The 20,262-nt window shown below is 36.1% G+C and overlaps 1 protein-coding gene across 3 annotated transcripts; it reads right to left on the minus strand.

Moving 5' to 3' along the window:
- Positions 1 to 84: 84 nt before the first annotated feature.
- Positions 85 to 19,682, minus strand: LOC140804407 (probable pre-mRNA-splicing factor ATP-dependent RNA helicase DEAH9). 3 transcript variants are annotated; one of them, XM_073160416.1, is made up of 24 exons: positions 19,449 to 19,681; positions 19,227 to 19,371; positions 19,031 to 19,105; positions 18,563 to 18,652; positions 18,289 to 18,368; positions 15,417 to 15,486; positions 15,254 to 15,339; positions 13,583 to 13,649; positions 13,396 to 13,491; positions 8,331 to 8,430; positions 7,910 to 7,956; positions 7,727 to 7,810; positions 7,580 to 7,633; positions 6,973 to 7,073; positions 5,378 to 5,468; positions 4,230 to 4,394; positions 2,256 to 2,345; positions 2,063 to 2,134; positions 1,451 to 1,549; positions 1,276 to 1,362; positions 898 to 951; positions 714 to 793; positions 481 to 631; positions 87 to 436 (listed from the first exon to the last, which is right to left on the minus strand). In XM_073160416.1, the coding sequence occupies exons 1-23, from the start codon at positions 19,547 to 19,549 to the stop codon at positions 484 to 486; spliced, it is 2,082 nt and encodes a 693-aa protein (XP_073016517.1). In that variant the 5' UTR covers positions 19,550 to 19,681; the 3' UTR covers positions 87 to 436; positions 481 to 483. The 3 variants fall into 3 exon arrangements, with proteins under 3 accessions (XP_073016518.1, XP_073016517.1, XP_073016516.1); XM_073160417.1 differs by having other exon boundaries at positions 85 to 631; positions 4,248 to 4,394; positions 19,449 to 19,682; XM_073160415.1 differs by having other exon boundaries at positions 87 to 631.
- Between the last annotated feature and the right edge of the window lie 580 nt (positions 19,683 to 20,262).

The raw sequence follows: 20,262 nt of genomic DNA on the forward strand, positions 1-20,262 counted from the left end.
CGTTTCAAATGTTCTACCTAGCAGAGATAATTATCGTACCAAACAATCTACCCCCTATAATTGTGCAGACCTTTCAATCAACGAAAATCGATGTAGACACCTATTAGTTTTCATCTTCAAATAGCAATTTTAGTGGATTCGGGATTTGTATCACAAACTTTAAACTTCAGACAAACACTAGACACAAATATTCATTCAACTAATCTATTCATGGCTTATCAGTCCTACGAAACAGTGCCTTCAGGCATACTTAAAGAAATAGTTCATATGCATGCGTACGTGCACGTGTGGGGTGTCTGTGCTGGGACAACACAAGACTTCACAGTTCAAGGTGTGCAAACCTTTCACATGGCATAGTGAGCTACTAACAGGTTAGCCGCATCCAATGAACTTCAGTGGCCAACAGGAACTGATCGACACAAAATCGTTGATTGTGCTTGCACATAATAACAAGAATTCCGAAGGGAACACACCAGTAACTTGTCAGTGAGGTATAGGATTGAGCTGTTTGTGCTGGTAAAAATGTGGAGCAGCCTCTGTTAGCCAGGAGGGATCAATAGAGATGACATTGCGCATGTATTGGCGATCAGTTGAGACAATAGAATGGAATACGATCCACTTTGGATTTACTCTGTAAAATAATTTTCAAACACAACACTCAAAAATCGACGTGCAAGAAGATTAATGAAAATGGCATTACATCTGGGTATAACCTGAATAACACAGATGAAGGATGGATGTAAACTTCTTGTGAACTTCTAATAGTTTTGTACAGACCATTGTGACTGAATGCCTAATAACAAGAACAGACAATACAAGTGATCAGTTAAAATTCATAGGAATTTTTTTCAGTGATATTATTTCAGTTCGAGAAATTTATAATTATTTAACACTTACTTCCAATCGACAAGCATTAGCGAAAAATCCAGCAGTGACTGCCTTTCTTACCACCTGCAGCATCATAAAAGGCAAATCATTTAGGTCCAGCAGAAATAATATTATAATCGCGAAAGGCTAGCTATGATTCATAACAGATTGGGATTAAAAGAGAATGTCCATCCATTCAAGAAATCTGTGCGACCATGAATGTGCATGGGAAAAGGAGGAAAGTTGGAATCTTGATGGTTCTTTAAGAATTGCAGGTAACACGGGAAAAAGGCTTGAAACCCACCACAAACTTGTACAAATAACAAAACGATAACTGATAGATATTCAATACTTGTTGAGTTGAATCTTGGTTTATTTAGCTACCATCCAATGGTGCTACTAACTTACCTTCATGTCACCTTCACAAGACTTTAAGGTTATGCCCAGGCGCTGCACAATTCGCCTCAGTTGTAGCCGAATTTCATGGACTTTTCTCTGAGAAATCAAAATGAAGTTTGAAGAGAATGACATATAACAAGTTCATTGAACGCCCCAAAAATCACAGCAACTGAATTGAGCATACCATAGCTTGGTAGTTTAAAAAGTTCTTGTGACACCAGTTTGAAGATTTTCCGGACTCGATAAATCCTTTATAAACATTTAGAAATGTTACGTGGTCACCCTGAGAACAATAAATATATTAATTCATGAATTCAAGCAAACACTGGGCTTTAATCATACAATTTTACAGTCTCATTTAATTCAATATAATGTGCTATCAGTCGAATAAACAAATATCAAGGATGCTCAAAAAAAGCATAAAAAACGAAGATTAAGTCCACGTACAAAGAATTGGTTCAAAAACCAATAAATAAGTTTCTTAAGAAGAGATTGCTAATTAATTTCATTTCAAGTCTTTAGAACACATTTTCTCACTACTTTTTACTGGCAAGGACAGCAGTATCAAAAGAAAAAGAGTCGAGTTCATGTCCCGGCAGTCAGCACAAAAAATATGTTACTTCACTTAAAAATATCCGAAGAACAACACCAAAACTCATGACTACAGTCTGAGGATAATTTTGTACTTATACATTACTTGTCCAATTACTAAATAATCGTTCCATAAGTTTCAAATTAGCTGACATGGGCAAAGCATATGCACAGGGGAGGAGTGAGCAAAAGAAAAAATACGGACCTCAGAAACAGCAAATCTCAACTTGGCTTCGTCCATTTCTTTTTGTACTCCCTTACTGGAAAACCAGATCGACTGCATAGGTAAAAGAGGGAGGGAAACAAAACCAGACAAAAATAAAACAAAAATTCACGCAATATCACATGTATAGAGAATCTTAATTAAAGTAAGGTAGCAAATAGGAAGATAATTTTACCTGTATGGATAGCACAGCAGCAATAGTAATGGCTTCCTCAGAACATCCAAAGTCGTTTGATGCTAGTATCATTTTTGAGATCATTGGATCCTAAAATGAGTATTATAGTAATAATAAGAGTTTTTTTTATAATGATAAGAAAAAGTCGGACTAACTTGAACAATAATATTTGACCAAAAATATGGGGCTATCTAAACATTTTATTTGGAAAGAGATAGCTCATGGCAAATCAGGACTCATTCTATCTCAAAGGAACAAGTGATGGATTGATTCGGCGTAAAACTAAGAGCACTCATATTGATGATTTATGGGATGAAAACCAAAAATTATTTGAGGAGTGAGGATACATCAAAATATTGTCTACTTGTCACCAAACTGAAATATTGAACTACCACCATACCTGGTATGTCATTTTTCATGGTATATGTATTGTACATTAGAAGGCTGCCCAGAGGATACTAGTTTATTTTAAATCTATAGGAAGAGACTTAATGTATAGTTAATGGACCTTTGCATGTTGAGACCTATACAAATAGGGTAATTGTACTTGTGATGGTGGAAGCATAATGATTTGTGAAGCGAAAAAGAAAAGTGGTTTCAAGGTCCAATGATTTCCAGATGAGTATTGGGTAGCAGTGAATTAATGCGGCTAAAGGCGACTCAAATGAATCTAGAATTTTGATTCCCATATTCATGAATTTATACAATCAAACAGTCATCTGTACTGCTAGTATCCAGTATTTTTAGAGAGGACCCAACATAAACAAGTGGATTCTCACTTTCTTCATGACATTGTTTGGGGCAAGTCAGGCTTCAGAGTAAATTTTCAAGTATGTTCTAAAATTCGTTAGGGGCTAGTCAGGCTTCAGAGTAGAGCCCATCACATAGGTCGTCTCCTAGGCAGATACTAAGCGCCGCTAGGCGGATTCCACAATATAAACATAATAAATCACATACTATAACCCCAAAACAATATCAAATTTAAAACGCGTTCGAAATTACACAATTAAATATCACAAATTGACTCAACTTCTCTTCCTCCATAATTTTTAACAAGTTGTTAGTCATCGGACACAAACTCAATATCATCATTGTGATCATCATCTTCTTCTTCACATGCAAAATCATCCTAGCGAAGTTATCTCAATCTAGATGGAAGACGAATTCCGATGTGTTAGGACAAGCCAACAAATCGCATTTCTTGTTGGACTTTAATTTAGGACCTATAAAAATTACCTTTCGTTTTTTTAGAAATTGGGCTTTAATTTAAATTAAAAGCCCAAACAATTTCAAAAAAGAAGCTAAAAAAATAAAATTAGAAGCCTTATTCGTTTGTGGCGCCTAGGACGCATAGGCCGATTAAGTTAGTGCCTAGGGCCGCCTATGCTTCCTCGCCGCCTAGGCTGGCCGACTAGCACTTTTCGGTGCGATCAGCCGATGCCTAGCACCTAAATGTCACCTAGGAGCATGGTTAGTAAAGGCGCTCGCCTGGCTGCGTGCGATCGGTCGGCGACAGTGTCTAGCGCCTAAGTGTCGCCTAGGCGCATAGTTATTAAAGGCACTGTGTGGCATGGGCCTGGGTAATACAACACTTTAAACAGGCGCGCCTTTGCCTAGGCATGAACATATGGGAGGCGCAAAAACGTGCACCTGGGTGCTATGTATTGAGATCTTGTGCGTACATATAAAATAATTCAAGCCCGACAAATTCTAAAGCCTAATTGGCAAAGCCCATGCATATTTAATGTTTCAAAAAAACCCTATATGCATACGTTTCATCTCCCTCGTGCTCAAATTCTCTCTTCGTCTACGAGTCGCTAACCCTCCCTCCTTCCCTTCTCTTGGGAACATACTCTAAGTCACTAACCCCTCCCTCCCTTCTCGCGGAGTGTGTTTTGTAAAATTCACATAGTCTGCACAAATTGAAACATATGGATTTTAAATAATACACGAACTCAGGCAACAGAGACATACTAGTGGAATCTCAGCAACCTGGAATCCAGCAGGAGATGTAAGTTTGGCATCATCATCAAGGACTCCAAGTGAATATAATACTTCAAGTGCTCTAATCAGTGCTTCGGGGGAGGGTGATGATGGCCAATCAAACCCCAATATATTGTCTACCCCCAGGGCTTTTAGCTATCAAGTGAAAAATGAAACAGTAGCCATTAAAATCTCAATATCAAGAAGTTAAAATGGCCAAGTTAGGACATGAAAACACAAACAAAAAAATATACAATGCAAAAAAATTTCTACAGATAAAGAGCAACTACGTAAATAGTCGAAACACAGAGAAACAAGAAAAGAATAAGCCAAAACAATATAAATAATTAACATTTTCATTTAGGATGCATGATCAACAGTAAACCACTATAAATCACTGGAAAAAAGACATCAAGTGTGCAACTTTGAAATACAGTGACGCAATCCTTTGGAATTGCCTGCTTTGCAATGGGGACTTATAACAAGTTTCTCCCTTTGCTTCATCTTTATCTTTTTTCAAAAGATAGAAGCACTAGCAACAACGAGTCGGATACTTTGAAAAACAGAACAATTATAGGTAGAATTTATCCAAGAAAATGGATAGACCGAATAAGAAAACTCACCAAATGATAGGATTCTTCCAAGGAAAGGAGAAAGGAAAAGCAAATCACGGGAAATTATAATTTTCATATTTTTCTTTTCCACAAATTAAGTATAGTTTCAGCTGACTTTTGGATCTAATTAAATACTAAAAATAAAAGTTAAAAACTACATTTATAAATCAACGATACTGCATCATTAAATTGTTGAAAACATTTCATTTCTCATAGTACCATCTAAACCACATAACTAATTAACCAATAGCTCATCTTGCAATATCTAAACAAAATGAAAGAATGAGAACTATTCACCACCCATTCTCTCACCACCAAAAGACAACGAAACTATCCTGAGGTACATAACTAGAGGTGTGTGGGTCAGATGGATGATCATAAAGCAAAAAGAAAATAAAAAGGCTAAAGTGAACTTATTTTCTTGACCTGGAATCTTGAAGACTTGAAAGAGTAGTACAATATATATGTTTCTACAACAGGCATACCTGAATGAAGGCATAAAATATGTTTCTACTATAGGCATACCTGAATCACACAGGGAACAAGATTTGATCTCTGCATCTCTGGAATACCATAAGCAGACATCTCATTGATAAAATATTCTTCAGTATAGAGCCTGTAATTTTACCCACAACACAAAATGCATGTTGATAGTTGTTCTCTCTATATATATCATTTTAATATTTTCCTATCTTTAAAAGTTTTCCAAATACAAGGGAAACTATGAGGATGGGAGGATGGGAATTGGAAAGGTAGCCATACCACCGTATCATTCCCTCCGGCTTAATGTAGTATAGCGTAAAATTGGCAATGGATAGGATGGGAGTTGGGAAGGTGACCATACCTCCTTGAATCAAAACCAGTTAGCCGGACCCCAAATACCACAAACAAAACTAGTTCCTTAGATCTTGACATCCTTTGCTTAATACTCTATATAAGTGCCAGTCCCCATATGATGAAACTTGATCCCATTGAAAGAACCACATAGCAGATAAAAAAGACAATCAATGGATAAGGAATGTGAGTCAACTCACATATGTAGATGGTTTTGTGTATGTTAGCAAATTTAACAATATCCAAATCTAGGGGTGATCAAATTTTTTTACTAACCGCCCGAACCGTCCGAACCGAATTGTATCGCACCGTGTTTCATAATATTTTATAAAAATCACGATTAAAAATATTAATCATAAACCGCACCGCATACGCGGTTCGGTTATTTTTTTGGTAAAAAACCGTACCAAACCGCACCGCCGAAATCGTTTGTCATAATATTAGGCCTAAAATTATAATAATTTGTAAATAACATATTTTTATAAATAAGTCATCATTCATTATATCACAACTCTATTCAAAATTATTATTTTTACAAATAAAACTTATCTTTTTCTTAATTATTCTTCAAATTAGTCTTTTATTAAATATTTATTTCTTTTGTTACAATATTTTGTTTGAAGTTTGAAAGTAAAAAAAAAAGATAAAATATTATAAATGTCATTTTTGTTGTGAATGTGTTGTGTTGTTAACTTATTACCTTGGTTTTGAATCTTGATTATTGTTTTATCTATTTTGATTTTTATATGTTTTGTACTATATTTTATATTTGAAGACAATATATTGTTGTTGTTTTCAAATAAATTAGAATATATGTTCTAATATTTTAATTTTCATTTAAAAAACCGTAAACCGACCGCAACCGCTTGAAACCGCTCAAAACCGCAAGGCTAATTTTTCATGTAAAACCGCAATTAATTTTTCAAAATACTAACCGACCGCATATGGCAATTCGGTTTGAATTTTTTCAAAATAACCGCAAAACCGCACCATGATCACCCCTATCCAAATCAACTGATGGTTTTGTATGTTAGCAAATTTAACAATATCCAAATCAACTGACTCCCTAATTTATCTCCAAGAAATGTGTTTTTTTGTTACGTGAAGATACTCATGGTTCTAGGAACATCTGCTTTACATTATTTGTGAGTTTCGTTAATTTAAAATTTATTCTCGTACGTATTTGCTATATCAAACCTACCAGAATAACAACCACGTCAAATAGGTCAAATTATTACTATGATACCGATGATTAGAATTTAGCAAGTGTCTTTAAGGTTCATCACCTGTAACACTTTCCGGGCCGAGTTCTTCCAGCCCTGCCAGCCCTTTGCCGAGCAGATGCCTTCGATATTGATGTCACTACCAGATTTTCAATATCAGTCATCTGTTACAAAGTATACATAAACATCAGAAATGATGTCAGGAGTCAACTTTTAATAGTTAAAGGTGCTTACTTACATCATTAAATTACAATACAATCATAGCATCTGATCAACATAGATGTTTTCAGAGATGCATGCGAGCGGGAAAAAAATAAAAGGTATTGGTCAAAGTCAATTGACCGACACTCTTGGATTTGTGTAATTGCAACTCTGACAAGCTATTCTCCATTACAGGGGTTGCCAACTTTCATGCGAAGTTGGGAGAGAAACTGGATTTCCTAACAGTCTCATTACTCTTGCAAACTGTTATTTTTATACAAGAAACTCGTAAATACAAGTTTCATCTCTCTTTAGCATATTTCTGTACGGTAGCCGACATACAAAAGTTGCTAGTTTCCAAAGGATAAACAATAATCCTTTGACAAATTCCAACGGACTTCAGAAAAAGAGAAACGAGAAGAAATGAAAAGCAACAATGCATGAAAGCAAGCAGAATGGAAAAACATACCGGATTATAGATACGTTGCTTTGTGAACCCACAATCCACGACATAGACAACACCCTAGAAGACATAGTAAGGAATGGAATTCAGCTGCCAATTCAATGTGGTGGATGTGATATTACAAATCTTCTCCTGCGAAGTGAAGATTTTTACCTCCAATGTCAAGGATGTCTCTGCAATATTTGTTGATATTACCACCTTTCTCCTCCCACGAGGGGTTGGTGAGAACACAAGATCCTACAGATAAACCGAAAAGAGAAAGGTTCTTTTCAAGATTATGTACTAAACACAAGGTTTTTTTTGTTTTCTTATTGACCAGGTAAAAAAATTAAAAACCTGATCTGCACGTGGAAGTCCAGAATACAGAGGCAAGACTATCAATCCTGAAAGAAAACAGATGGGAAATGCACAAACCAAGGGCATCAAAAGCTGAATATTAAGAACATATAGACTCTTGACTTGAGCAATTAATTTTGCCAACGCCATCACATTACCAGCGTCTAACAAATTACAAGTTCTGGTAAGAAGAGAACCACTGGTGATTATTCTAATCAATCTTTTTAAAAGAAATATATTATCTAATTTAAGCAGCACCATCATCTATACAAGTACTACAGAGTTTCAAAAGCAAAGACATATAAGTCTCAACCCAAAAACATACTAACTTGATTTCAAAGAAATTAAAATGTGATGACAGCCAGAAAGGAACAAGGAAAAAATTTAATAGTTCTCAACTATTTGAGCCTGTCTATAACACCTTTTTTCCTATTACTCTGGGAATCTTCTGTAAGCATCTGGATTGCAGCATCAATATCATCTTGACCAGTAAGAAAAACCAGAACATCTCCCATTGGTTCCTAGATAGAGATACAAGATCATTACAGCTAATATAGTATTATTTGGTACCTTACGAAAGTTAAACAAGTGATGATCAACAAGAAAAGTTGATGAGCCAAAAGTAAACTAAATTAAATTAGCCTCACAAGTCGATATTTTACAGATTATTTAAATGATCAACTACAATAATTAAGCCTTAAACATGTCACATCATCAGATGATTATAGTTATTATTTGCAATGGGCGACATTACATGAAGGAAGCCAAACCATGTCTGATATCTTACACGGACCACTCCATAGAGGACACACAAAGCACAAACCCAAATTACCCCCTTTCTTACTATTTAATTGATAAGAATCACGGATGCAAATGTTTTCAAACATGCAAAATGAGGTGCAGGAACTATAAAACAAATGAATCCACAAGCAAACCAAAGCATTACGTAGTACAAGATAAGTAATCAAAGAATTAACATTAGATGGGGTTAAGTAGTATATTGACACTTCAACTCACATTATAAGGGGTTTTTTGTAAATCCAGGACAGCATGTATTACAGAGAAGTAGTATTATAAATCCATTATTTCCCAACTTGTTGTAAGTTTCCCTTCCTTGACAATCTTTTACAGTGTGAAAAGCAACTAAAATTTGTGTACACGCTCCAAAATCATGCATGACCAACACATGGGGCCAAAGTTGTCAAGGCCCTCTACATACAACTGCTACTTTTCTTGGTAAATATATAAATGCACCATGCTTTCAATTAATAAACACAAATTTTTATTTTGACATAAAACTTTCTTCAGCTGTTATAGAATAAACAAAAAATCTATCTGATGAAGCTATCTTTGGTGATGTGAACCTCAAAACGAACCACAAGCAATTAAATGAACCATATGAAGGCTCTGATGCTCAACAATTGAAAAAGCTCGAGATTAACGACATCAAGTTGGGACTGATTTCAAGCAAGGCGAGAAATGGAAAGATTGTGCTTGGGATTTCAAAGTGGAACAACTTAATTTGAGTTCAAGATTAATCCTTTTAATTATGGGCTAGAGGACCAATTATTTCTGTTGTGTGCCTAACTTATTTAATTTTATTAATTTTCGTATTATTTTATTTGGCAATTTTTATGGGCTGAACTTTTTTTTTTTAATAAGAAACATATTTTATTAATAATACGTTAAGAATGTTTACATAGTGGACTAGTGGTCCACTCTCTTAACGAACAACAACAGAGCTAAAATGTCACTGATACACATAATCCCAACTTCTCAAAAGATCTAAGACTGATACGTTCTTAAAGTCATTATGATTGCCAATCCACGTCGCAATATTAAACTTTATTTTGTCCCAGCAACTCTCCGCATTTTCTTCAATTTCTTCAAAAACCCTCTTGTTTCTTTCTAGCCATGTTGTCCAACATAAGCACTGAACAACTACGAACCAAAAAGTTCTGCCCCTTGATCCCATATGCTGTCCTAAGTCCATATTCAGTACATCAGTTGTAGAGTTAGGCATCACCCACACCAAATGAAGTTCTTGCAAAGCTCTATGCCACAGTGATAATGTGAATGGACAATGAATTAGCAAATGATTCTGCGTTTCTGATGCGTTTCTACAAAGTACACACCAATTAGGTCGCAATGCAATGGAAGGCCATCTTTTTTGAATCATCTCCGAGGTGGGTAACTTTCCCAAAGACACTAACCAAGAAAACATTTGGATTTTTTTTGGAACCGGAGTTTTCCAAATAACATTGGAGACCGAAGAGATTGGGAATTGATTAAGAGGAAAGAACGAATCGTAAAATGATCTAACCGAGAAAATACCCGAAGGATCCCCTTGCCACCGCAGAAAGTCATCTACCCCTTCTATCAATCTCACTGAATCTAGAATCCCTAACAACTCGGACAATTGATCCATCTCCTCATCCCTGATAGCCCTTCTAAATACAAAATCCCAAGACAGAGTAGACGTGTCACTATCAAAAAGTGCCACAAAGGATATCGGCATATTACGGATTGAAGAAAGCTGAAACAAAGCTGGAAAAAGATCTTTAAAAGAAGAATTCCCCCACCATCTGTCCTCCCAAAACCTCACCTTATTACCCCCTGTCACCTTAAATACAACCATCTGTTTAAAAGTTGGGTAAATTCGGGAAATGTACTTCCATGGGCATCTGAACGTGACATTTAACGCCAACCCAGCATCCCACAAGTTCTCTTGTAACCCATATTTGCTCACTATTATCTTTTTCCACAATGTCTCACCCTCCACAAAAAATCTCCACCACCACTTCCCAAGCATCGCCTTGTTTCTCAAACTTATGTTTGCCACACCTGTTCCTCCTTTATCTTTCGGTGAACACACTTTTTCCCACGCAACCAAATGACAATGAGCTTCACCATCCGCCCCGTCCCAAAGAAAGTTTCTGGATATCTTCTCCAATGCCTCCACTATACTTCTCGGCATCTTGAATAATGACAGTAAGTAAATCGGAATAGAATTTAAAACCGAAATTATCAAAGTGAGCCTACCACCTCTGGACAGGAATGATTTTTTCCAATTTGCCAATTTTTTTGATACCTTTGTAACAATGGGTGCCCAAAAAGAGTTTTTCAACGGATTACCACCCAAGGGCATTCCAAGATAATTGATAGGCCACTCCTCCCTTCTACAGCCCACTTGCTGTGCCAAAGATTCTGTTTGTACCAGGTCACGATGAATTCCCAACAATGCGCTTTTATTCCAATTAATTTTTAATCCCGACATGTCGCAGAATGATTGTACCACTTTGACCAAGAATCTTATATGATCATCTGTTTGCACGAAGAAGAGTGTGTCATCGGCAAACTGAAGGTGTGATATCTCTACCCTTTCTCTACCAACTTCTATTCCCCTTATGAAATTTGTCTGCTTCGCCTTATCAATTAATCTTCCCAATACATCCACCACTAAGTTGAACAAAAACGGTGATAATGGATGACCTTGTCTCAACCCTTTGAAAGCTTTGAACTTTCCTCTCGGTCTACCGTTGATCAAAATAGAGAAGGAAACATTTGACAGACAACCTCTCATCCAAGACCTCCATCTTCCACCAAACCCTTTTTTCACAAGAACAAAATCCAAGAATTCCCAATCCACATTATCATAAGCTTTCTCGAAATCCACCTTCAATACCCATCCCTTTTTTTTCTTTGTTCTCCCCTCTTCCACCAATTCATTCGCAATTAGACCGCAATCCATAATTTGTCGTCCCTCAATGAAAGCATTTTGAGATTCAGAAATGGTTGCTGCAATGACTGTCTTTAGCCTCTTCGTCAGTACCTTTGCTATGATTTTATACACACTCGTTACCGCAATCCTAGGAAAGTTGTTAAAAATATTGGCACCGGATCCCTTTATATATTATTGGGGTTCACATCATCTAACATCCAAACCATGATACCTTTTTTGAGATTACGACAGCATATTATTTAATTTTTTTCTCTTATTCAAGTCAATTCTTTCTTTTTCTCTTAGTTTGTCTTGCCTCGATCTCTTGCCGAATCTTTGTTTCATATTATTGTGTTGACTTGAAAATTTAGAATACATGAAAAATGAAGCTGATAAAGAAAAGAATAAAGTAGGATTTTGAAGTGTACTAGAAAGAAAAAGCATCCTACATCAATATTATAATTTCCATAAATATTAGAGTTAATGAAATACATCATTCCTTCTTAAAAATTTTGAACTACTGCATAAAATCCTAAGATTTCTTCCCTTAACTATATATCGATTTTAGTTGGACTTGATTCCACGATGCTAAACCTTGGAATTTACAGGATTTTGCTACAAATTACGAGTTAACTGTTTTCCAATTGCAATCGGGTTCCGGCACATTCGGCATGCTTCAATTTCAGATATTTCCAAGTCCCTCATCTTCTTGGGTTTCTGCAATTTAGTCTCTGAGCTCTAAGCTGCAAAGAATTCATCCTTCAATTTTGGCCACAATCAAAGTCAGCCCAAATGAATTTTCCTCTAGTTTTTTCATTCATTTATTAATGTTTAGATTTAAGACAAGTCCTACAATCATTCTTGTGGCCCCTTCAAGTTTCAACCATATCTTGTTCTTTTAGCTTGGGTTTGACCCGTGCTTGATCTAAGCTTAGTAAAGGGCATCTGTTTTAAGCATCTTCCAGTAAAATTTTATTTCTAGTCATTTTGAGGAGCCCTTCAAGATACTAAGACGAAGTCTGCTATTAGACGAAAGGAAGGCTTCCCAAAAATGTTCCACATGGGAGCAATCAAGTTACCGAGGGATAAGAACATAGTATGATATAATCGGGTTTTCTCAGTGAAGTAAAAGTCAGACAAATCAATTGACAGGTAAAAAGTCAGATTCCTACCCAGACTTATGGAATCGACTACAAAAAGACTTTTACTCCGCTGGCCAAAAATGAATATCATTAGACTCAAGTTATTTATTTAATTTTTTTTTATCATAAACTAAGATTTATTATAATATTAATGAAGGTTACAAATTTATCAAAATCAAAAATCCACAATAGATCAAGTGTATCATCTAATCACGAATTTACTAGCAACAAATAAAACTTCAATCTCTAACTAGGTCCGAGACGGTCATATGCTGAAACTGAGGTATGTTGATCGTCCAGCTCGCTACTCTGAATTTGATCTTGTCCCATAAATCTTCCCACGAGTCATCATCCCACGAGTCATCAAAAGATGTAGAAGGCTCCATAGGAAGTCGCCAATGACATGATTTGACAAATTGAGCTACTCTATCAAGTAGTTACAACATACCATACTCTATATTCGAGGAAAATGGTGATGATATTATTCTAATTATTGTCTATGTTGATGATATGATCGTCACATGAAGTAACTCCAGTGAGATAGGTATTACTTGCTTCATTCAAAAGAAAAAAAACTACCCTGAAGAAAATTCAACACAGAATGTTCAAAGACATTAACATACCAGATCATCGATAGAAAGTACTGTTGAAACCACCGCACGGAGGTAATCTGGAACAGGTTCCTCAACATAATAAATTTGCACATTGAATCCTCGACCCTAAAAATTCGAAACAACATATTTGATACAGAAACCACAAGAAAATGCCATTCACCAGGAAGTCAAAATGCAGATTAAATATAGCACATACCTCAACTGAAATGATAGCAGGCTCTTTATTTGGTTCAATCTGTTCATCATCTTGACCTTGACGCTTTCTGTTAAGTAGGACCGAATTTATTAAGCATAATCTCATTGGAAAAACTTCAATCACAGATAATCACCTCATAAATATAGAATAGAAACAAGGTTAAACACTGATAAAACAACACGAGCAAATGCATGGAAAAATATGATAAGGAAAGCAAAAGGCAATGATAATTGCCAAAATTAAGTATTGTAATATGTCAATAATTCAATAGTCAGATGATTACGTGCAGAAAAGGTGGAAAGATTGTGCTTTAAGACCACAGTGGTGTTGTCTATGTCGAAAACACGAAGAAAGTCAAGATCACATACTGTTACATTGTTCATTCGCTGCAGATATTTGGGCTAAAGTGCTAAGAGAGCTGGAATTTCAATGGGCTGTGCCAAGACAAGCAAAAGATCTGTTTCATGACAACTCGTGGTATCCTTTCAAGAAAAAATTGAGTGAGGTTTGGTTTACTATCATTCATGGCATATTGTGGACAATTTGGTTGGAGAGGAACAAAAGGATGTTTGAAGATGTTTCTGAGTCAGCTGATCAAGTGTGGGAGAGAATAAAATTGAGGGTCGCCACTTGGACTGTCAACCTTCTTAAATATGATCATTTACGTGTATCTGATTTGTGCAGGGATTGGAAACTAATATGGTCTTGAGTTATGTGTCCGGTGCGATTAAACCGGATAGTTGTAGTACTGTAATTTAAGATTGATGCGGATTGCTCATCCGCATCTTTGATGTAACTAATTCCTACATTAATAAAATTTGTTTCTTATCAAAAAAAAAAATTAATTCAATAGTCAGATCACTTTTTCGATTAATTTCCCAAAGCCTAAAGCTTCACACTTGGCACTGATGTTCCTTGATATCATGTTTTTACATCAACTCAAAAGATGGAAAAAACATGTATCTCAGATGCCTAGACAACAGAAGCTACAAGAGATTGCTGCTTCAAAGGAGTCTTTCATGTGCGAATGCAGGCAAAAACAGTTATATCATTTGCTCCACAATATGATTGTATTTGAATGTAGCCGTTTTCACAGAAAATCATATTAGCCAGAAAAAAAAAGAAAAAAAAGAGCTTTTTAAAAAGAAATCCCGTTATGGAGGATGCTTAAAACCAAAATCAAGATGACAGTTGGTTACAAATTCTCTTTAAAGAACTTTTTTAGAAATTAACTATAATATCGAAACATAAAATATGATTTTTGAAAAAAAGCATTTTAAAAGACCTTGGTTAAAATAAAGTACTTTTCTTTGCTAATTGTATTCAAACTTACCCTAAACTAACAAATCATTCTTTGAAGCAACTTTAAAGAGGAAATAGGCAATTTAGGTTATGGTAAGCATTGCTCTAAAGCAATAGGATTTTTAGCTCAAAAGCTTCGGCCATACAAGTCTGCTGAGATTGAATCAGTCGCGAGAAGTCTCCTTATGCTTTTAGGATATGCTCAATAATAGATCCCTTTTCTAGACAGCGCGAATAGTGTATCTTCTATTGGGATAGAGAAGGTTGTGGAGACAAAGACATACAACACCAAAAATTAAAACAATTCCATATAAGTAGACATAAATACTGCTGCAGCAAATAACATCATTCCAATGTCATGAATTATACCTGGCATTAAAAAAGGATGCCATAGACTTCGCTTCAATCGTAGCAGAAGCAATGATGAGACGAAGTTCTGGCCGTCGCCTTTGAATCTAAATCAATAGTTATTGGTTTCAATAAATAGATAAGTAGGCTACAACCTAAGAAAAAATATTTCTAAATAAAGTACCTTTTTTAAGAGACCTAACAAGATGTCTGTTGAAAGAGACCGTTCATGAGCTTCATCTACCATGATGACACTGGCAAAAATGATAAGTTAATACATAAACATAGGAAACCTTAACCAGGTATTAAATAACAAAACAAAATCAGGAGTTTAGGAGGCAGTCCAATAAAAAATAATAGAAGAAAAAATGGTGTGTATTTTTTTTTTTTGATAGAAAACTAAAATTTTATTAAAATTTGAAATCTTTTACATAGTAAGCGGATGAGTGGTCCGCGGAATAGAAGGAAGTACAACAAATAAGTCAATACAATACGAACTTCCAATCCCTAACTACATCCGAAATAGAAAGATGGCCAGTTTGGTTGATATTTCTTGTTGAAGCCGCGACCCTAAATTTGAGCACCTCCCACACTCTGTCAATCGAGCAAGACAAGTCATTGAAAATTCTATTGTTTCTTTCGAGCCATAATGTCCAGAACGTGTGATGAACGACCATAAACCAAAAAGTCTTAGCTGCAGCCCCTTTTTGAATACCTGGATCTAAGATGAACATATCTTTCGCCCTTATCGGAAAAACCCAATAAAATCTCAGCTCTTGCATCACCTTAATCCATATGCTTCTCGAAAAAGAACAATGTATCAGTAAATGATCTTGATCATCTTCGTGGTTTCGACATAAGTAGCACCACTGCGGCCTTAAAGCCCAAGACGGCCATCTTCTTTGCACCAAATCAACGGTCGGTAATTTGCCCAGTGCGATGATCCACGAGAAAATTTGAATCTTTTGCGGGATAGGTACTTCCATATATGATTAAAATGTGGAAAAACAGGGAAATTATGGAATGGAAAGAAATACTCGTATAAAGATCCGACAGAGAACAAACCCGTAGAATCCCCCAACCACACCCTGACATCCCCCGAACCCAACTCTAATCTGACCGACCCTAAGACCTCCACAAGATTAGCAAACTCCCCCAGTTCAAGATCACTAAGATTTCTCCTAAAACGCACATCCAAGCTAATTGTTACTGACTTCCAAATCAACATCTCAATAAAATTTCGAATTGGTTTATTGACGACAGTGCAAATCCTATACAAAGACGGAAAGCGTTCTTTGAAAGAAAGACCCCCTTCCCCCCAAACATCCTCCCAAAACCTGATGTAATTCCCCCCTCTCAAAACCTTCCCACTCAATAGTTGAACTGCCGGGAACGAACGGGAAATAAATTTCCAAGGGCTTCTGAAAGTCGCGGTCCTGGCCAATCCCAAATCCCATCCATTCTCTTGAAGACCATAAATGCTTTTAACAACGTTCTTCCACAACTGCTCATTTCCATCTGTACCTCGCCACCACCATTTCCCAAGTAATGCTTTGTTCCTCAAACCAATATTCCCCAATCCTAACCCTCCCCTCTCCTTTGGTCTGCATACTCTATCCCACCCAACAACGTGACATCTTTTATCCCCGTCCGCTCCATCCCACAAGAAATCTCGCATCAGTTTTTCCATGATTTTTGCAACTTTTGCTGGCACCCTAAACAAGGACATGTAATAAGGAGGCAATGCACTTAAAACCGATTTTATTAGGGTCAACCGACCACCTCTAGATAAGAAAGACTTCTTCCAGTTTGAGAGTTTCTTAGACATTTTTGTAAGTACAGGTTCCCAAAATTCGAGAGTCATAGGTTTCCCTCCCAATGGGTACCCCCAGATACTTGATTGGCCAGTCATCATATTTGCACCCAATTGCTTGTGCCAAACCAACAACCTCCTCCTCATCGCAATTAATCCCCAACACCACACTCTTTTCAAAGTTGATCTTCAACCCCGATTTCTGCCCGAATACATTGAGTATTTCCACTAGTTTCCTCACATATCTTTCCGTTTGTAAGTATGCATTAAATCAAAGCCTTCATCAAGTTGACTATGTAAGCCAAAGGTGATATGGATCACCGAAGGCCTGGTCAGTATTCATCTACCTGTTAACTTTTGTTCAAAATAGTGAAACCGCATAACAGAATTCGCTAGCACAAAGCCCATTAGACATTAGTATCTCAGAATTACACTACTTGATGTAAAAAAAATCTTGATGTAGAGCAAAAGAGATCCACATCAGTAATACCACCAACCCACAATATATTGATTACTTGATTTAATCAATAGTGCTTTTACATCCACCAAGCAATAGTTATCAGAAGATCCTAGGGCATGGGTGCTTCTACATTGAAATGTATACTAGCTTAATGCACCAGATTTTGATGACCTGCTAATAATACCCTCTTTCTGAATACTGTATTTAACAAGAGGAAAACCTCCTGCAACCTCAACAATGACCCCTTTCTTGATGGATTAGTAGTGAACTGAGCAATAGATTTCACCTTGTAAACATTCTTCAGTAAGCCAAATAAGAATGGCCTTCTATCCGTACCGCTATATTACACTTCATTATTCCCAGCAGCTTCAGATCCATGGCGTAGAGGAATCAAGTCAAACACCAAACTAATCCTACCATACAGTATCTCCATAGAAGGCTCTCTTAGTAGAGAGATGACAAATACAAAAATTGGGATTCTATAACAAAGAGGAGAAAAAACGATGAAAAATGAATATGGGCCAGGAACTAGCAACCAGAAAGGATTTTCAAAGACGTTATAAACACGAAGCTATTCTTTGCACCCACCTTTTTTCCATAATTCACTTTCCCAGAGATAAAGGGAAGGAAAAGCAAGATGCATGAAGCTCATAATAATATTTTGGGTTCAATGCAATAGTGACAAATTGAGGAGATGGTCAATAACATCAGAAAAATTGATGAATGGCTCCATTACAAAGGATCAAGGGACTTACAGATCTCTGAAAGGATATGTAAACATACCTATACTTGCTTAAGAGAGGATCATCCATCATTTCCCTCAGCAACACTCCATCTGTATGAAATTTTATCCTTGTTAGATCCTGTTCAGCCGGCAAAAGAACAATTAGTTTACATGCTTAAGTCACGATAGGAAAACGATATCACAATATGAGATACAACAATCATAGAGATAGCGTTATCTCCAACAAGTAAAGTTCGAAGATAGATTCATATGCAGAGAACATGATATACACTAGATAATAGCGCCTAAATAAAAAGAAGAAATAAGACTCACATTATTGGTTAAATCTTCAAACCGAATTGTGTAGCCAACTTCTTCGCCTAGTTTAACACTCATCTCTTCAGCAACTCTGGATGCAACAGTCTGGATGCCAATACAAGATGAACATCATAGTTTTATCAAAATGTAGAATGTTTTTGGCATCAATCAAACTTTACTCTTCCTGAGGCACCACAGCACAACATATAGGTAGTCATCGAGTAAAAATTTCAGGTTTCTCAGGTGCATTAATTCAAACAAATCAATGAAAGCACTAACATGAATACGAATCAGTTGCAAATACTCCCACGACACTGAGAACACTAAGATCCATTCATGATAAAACATTACCACTAAAAAAGTAAATAAAATCCACAAGAATCTCATAATATAACAAAGATGTCACTGAAATTGACAAAAAATGGAAAAAGCCAAATAACAGCAATGCAATTGGAAGTACGCAACAAGGCTCCAAAGTCATACCTGGACAGCCAACCTCCTTGGTTGTGTGCATGCTATCACTCGACCACCCTCAGCCCATCCAGCTTCTTTAAGATACTGCCCCCAGAGTGGCATAAAAACATTAAACTCCGAATTATAATACTAGAGAATAAGAACAATTCACAAAAGTTAAGAACAGTAATTCAAACCATAACAATCCAATCATAAAACAACAGACCTGTGGAATCTGAGTCGTTTTTCCACTTCCAGTTTCGCCTACTATGATGGTAGTGGCGTGTTTCTCTACTAAATATAATATGGCCGTTCTATATTTGTACACTGGGAGCCGCTGCCTCTGCTTATCCATGTTCATATGGCCATATCTGTACTTCAACGTATTAAAAAAAAAGTACCACTCGTAACCGAACAAAACAAATAAATAAAGACCAACTAAACTCACCCAGAAGATGAAGAACTGGAGGTGTTGTAGAATATAACACCACCTTCTTCATCGTCCAAAAGGCGGGGATTTTCGGTCCCTGGCTTCCAGAATCTCGTCATTACCAGGAGAAACAATCAAATTGATTCGCTCAATGAAAGATGAAATCTTTCTTCTGTTCTTCACCCGTTGGCAATGGGAAGCGAGAAGTGATAGCAGACAGAGTGCGCGTGTTTTGTTTGTCGAACCTAATTGGATTCAGATCTTTTTGGCTCCGACCCGGATTATTATTTATTTTTTAAAAAATGTTACATTTTGTTTTTCTCTCATATAATTATATTATTTGTGGATAATATTTGGCAAACAAATAAAATTATTTATTGAAATTTATTTTTACATTAAATTTTGTGAATTTTAATGTTTTGAGGATTTTATGTGTTGGCTTTTCTCTGATAATTCCAAATACGAAACATGTTTTTTCTATGATAATAAAACTGAAATTGTTTAGAATCATATTGACATTCGTAATGTTTTGTGAAAAAATATTGGAAATATGATATTTAATTTTTTTTGTTCCGATTCTCGACGAACCAATGCCAAAGCCTTTTTTTAAAATAAAAAAAAAGAAATATTTTTTCTAAGAAATTGCAGTCGGACACCCATATTTTTCTAACTATTTGCAAATGAAACATCGCTAATACAGTAATACGATCTGTTTCGAAAGTTATAACGAGCTGAAAACCTATGCTAAAATCACTCTAATTATATTTATTATTGAAACAAAACAAAACCAAAACAAACGTACATCATATTCTCCATTGATAAAAACTCGTAT

Source organism: Primulina eburnea, chromosome 11, assembly GCF_022965805.1.
Source record: "Primulina eburnea isolate SZY01 chromosome 11, ASM2296580v1, whole genome shotgun sequence".
Classification (NCBI taxonomy): Eukaryota; Viridiplantae; Streptophyta; class Magnoliopsida; order Lamiales; family Gesneriaceae; genus Primulina; species Primulina eburnea.

Bases quoted from the DNA above. Each gene is read 5' to 3' on its own strand.
- LOC140804407 (XM_073160416.1), bottom strand. From the start codon at position 19,549: ATGACGAGATTCTGGAAGCCAGGGACCGAAAATCCCCGCCTTTTGGAC. The intron at 2,135-2,255 runs GTAAAATTATCT...TTACCTATGCAG, and splicing joins CTGCTGTGCTATCCATACAG to TCGATCTGGTTTTCCAGTAA. The intron at 952-1,275 runs GTAAGTTAGTAG...ATGATGCTGCAG, and splicing joins CTTGTGAAGGTGACATGAAG to GTGGTAAGAAAGGCAGTCAC.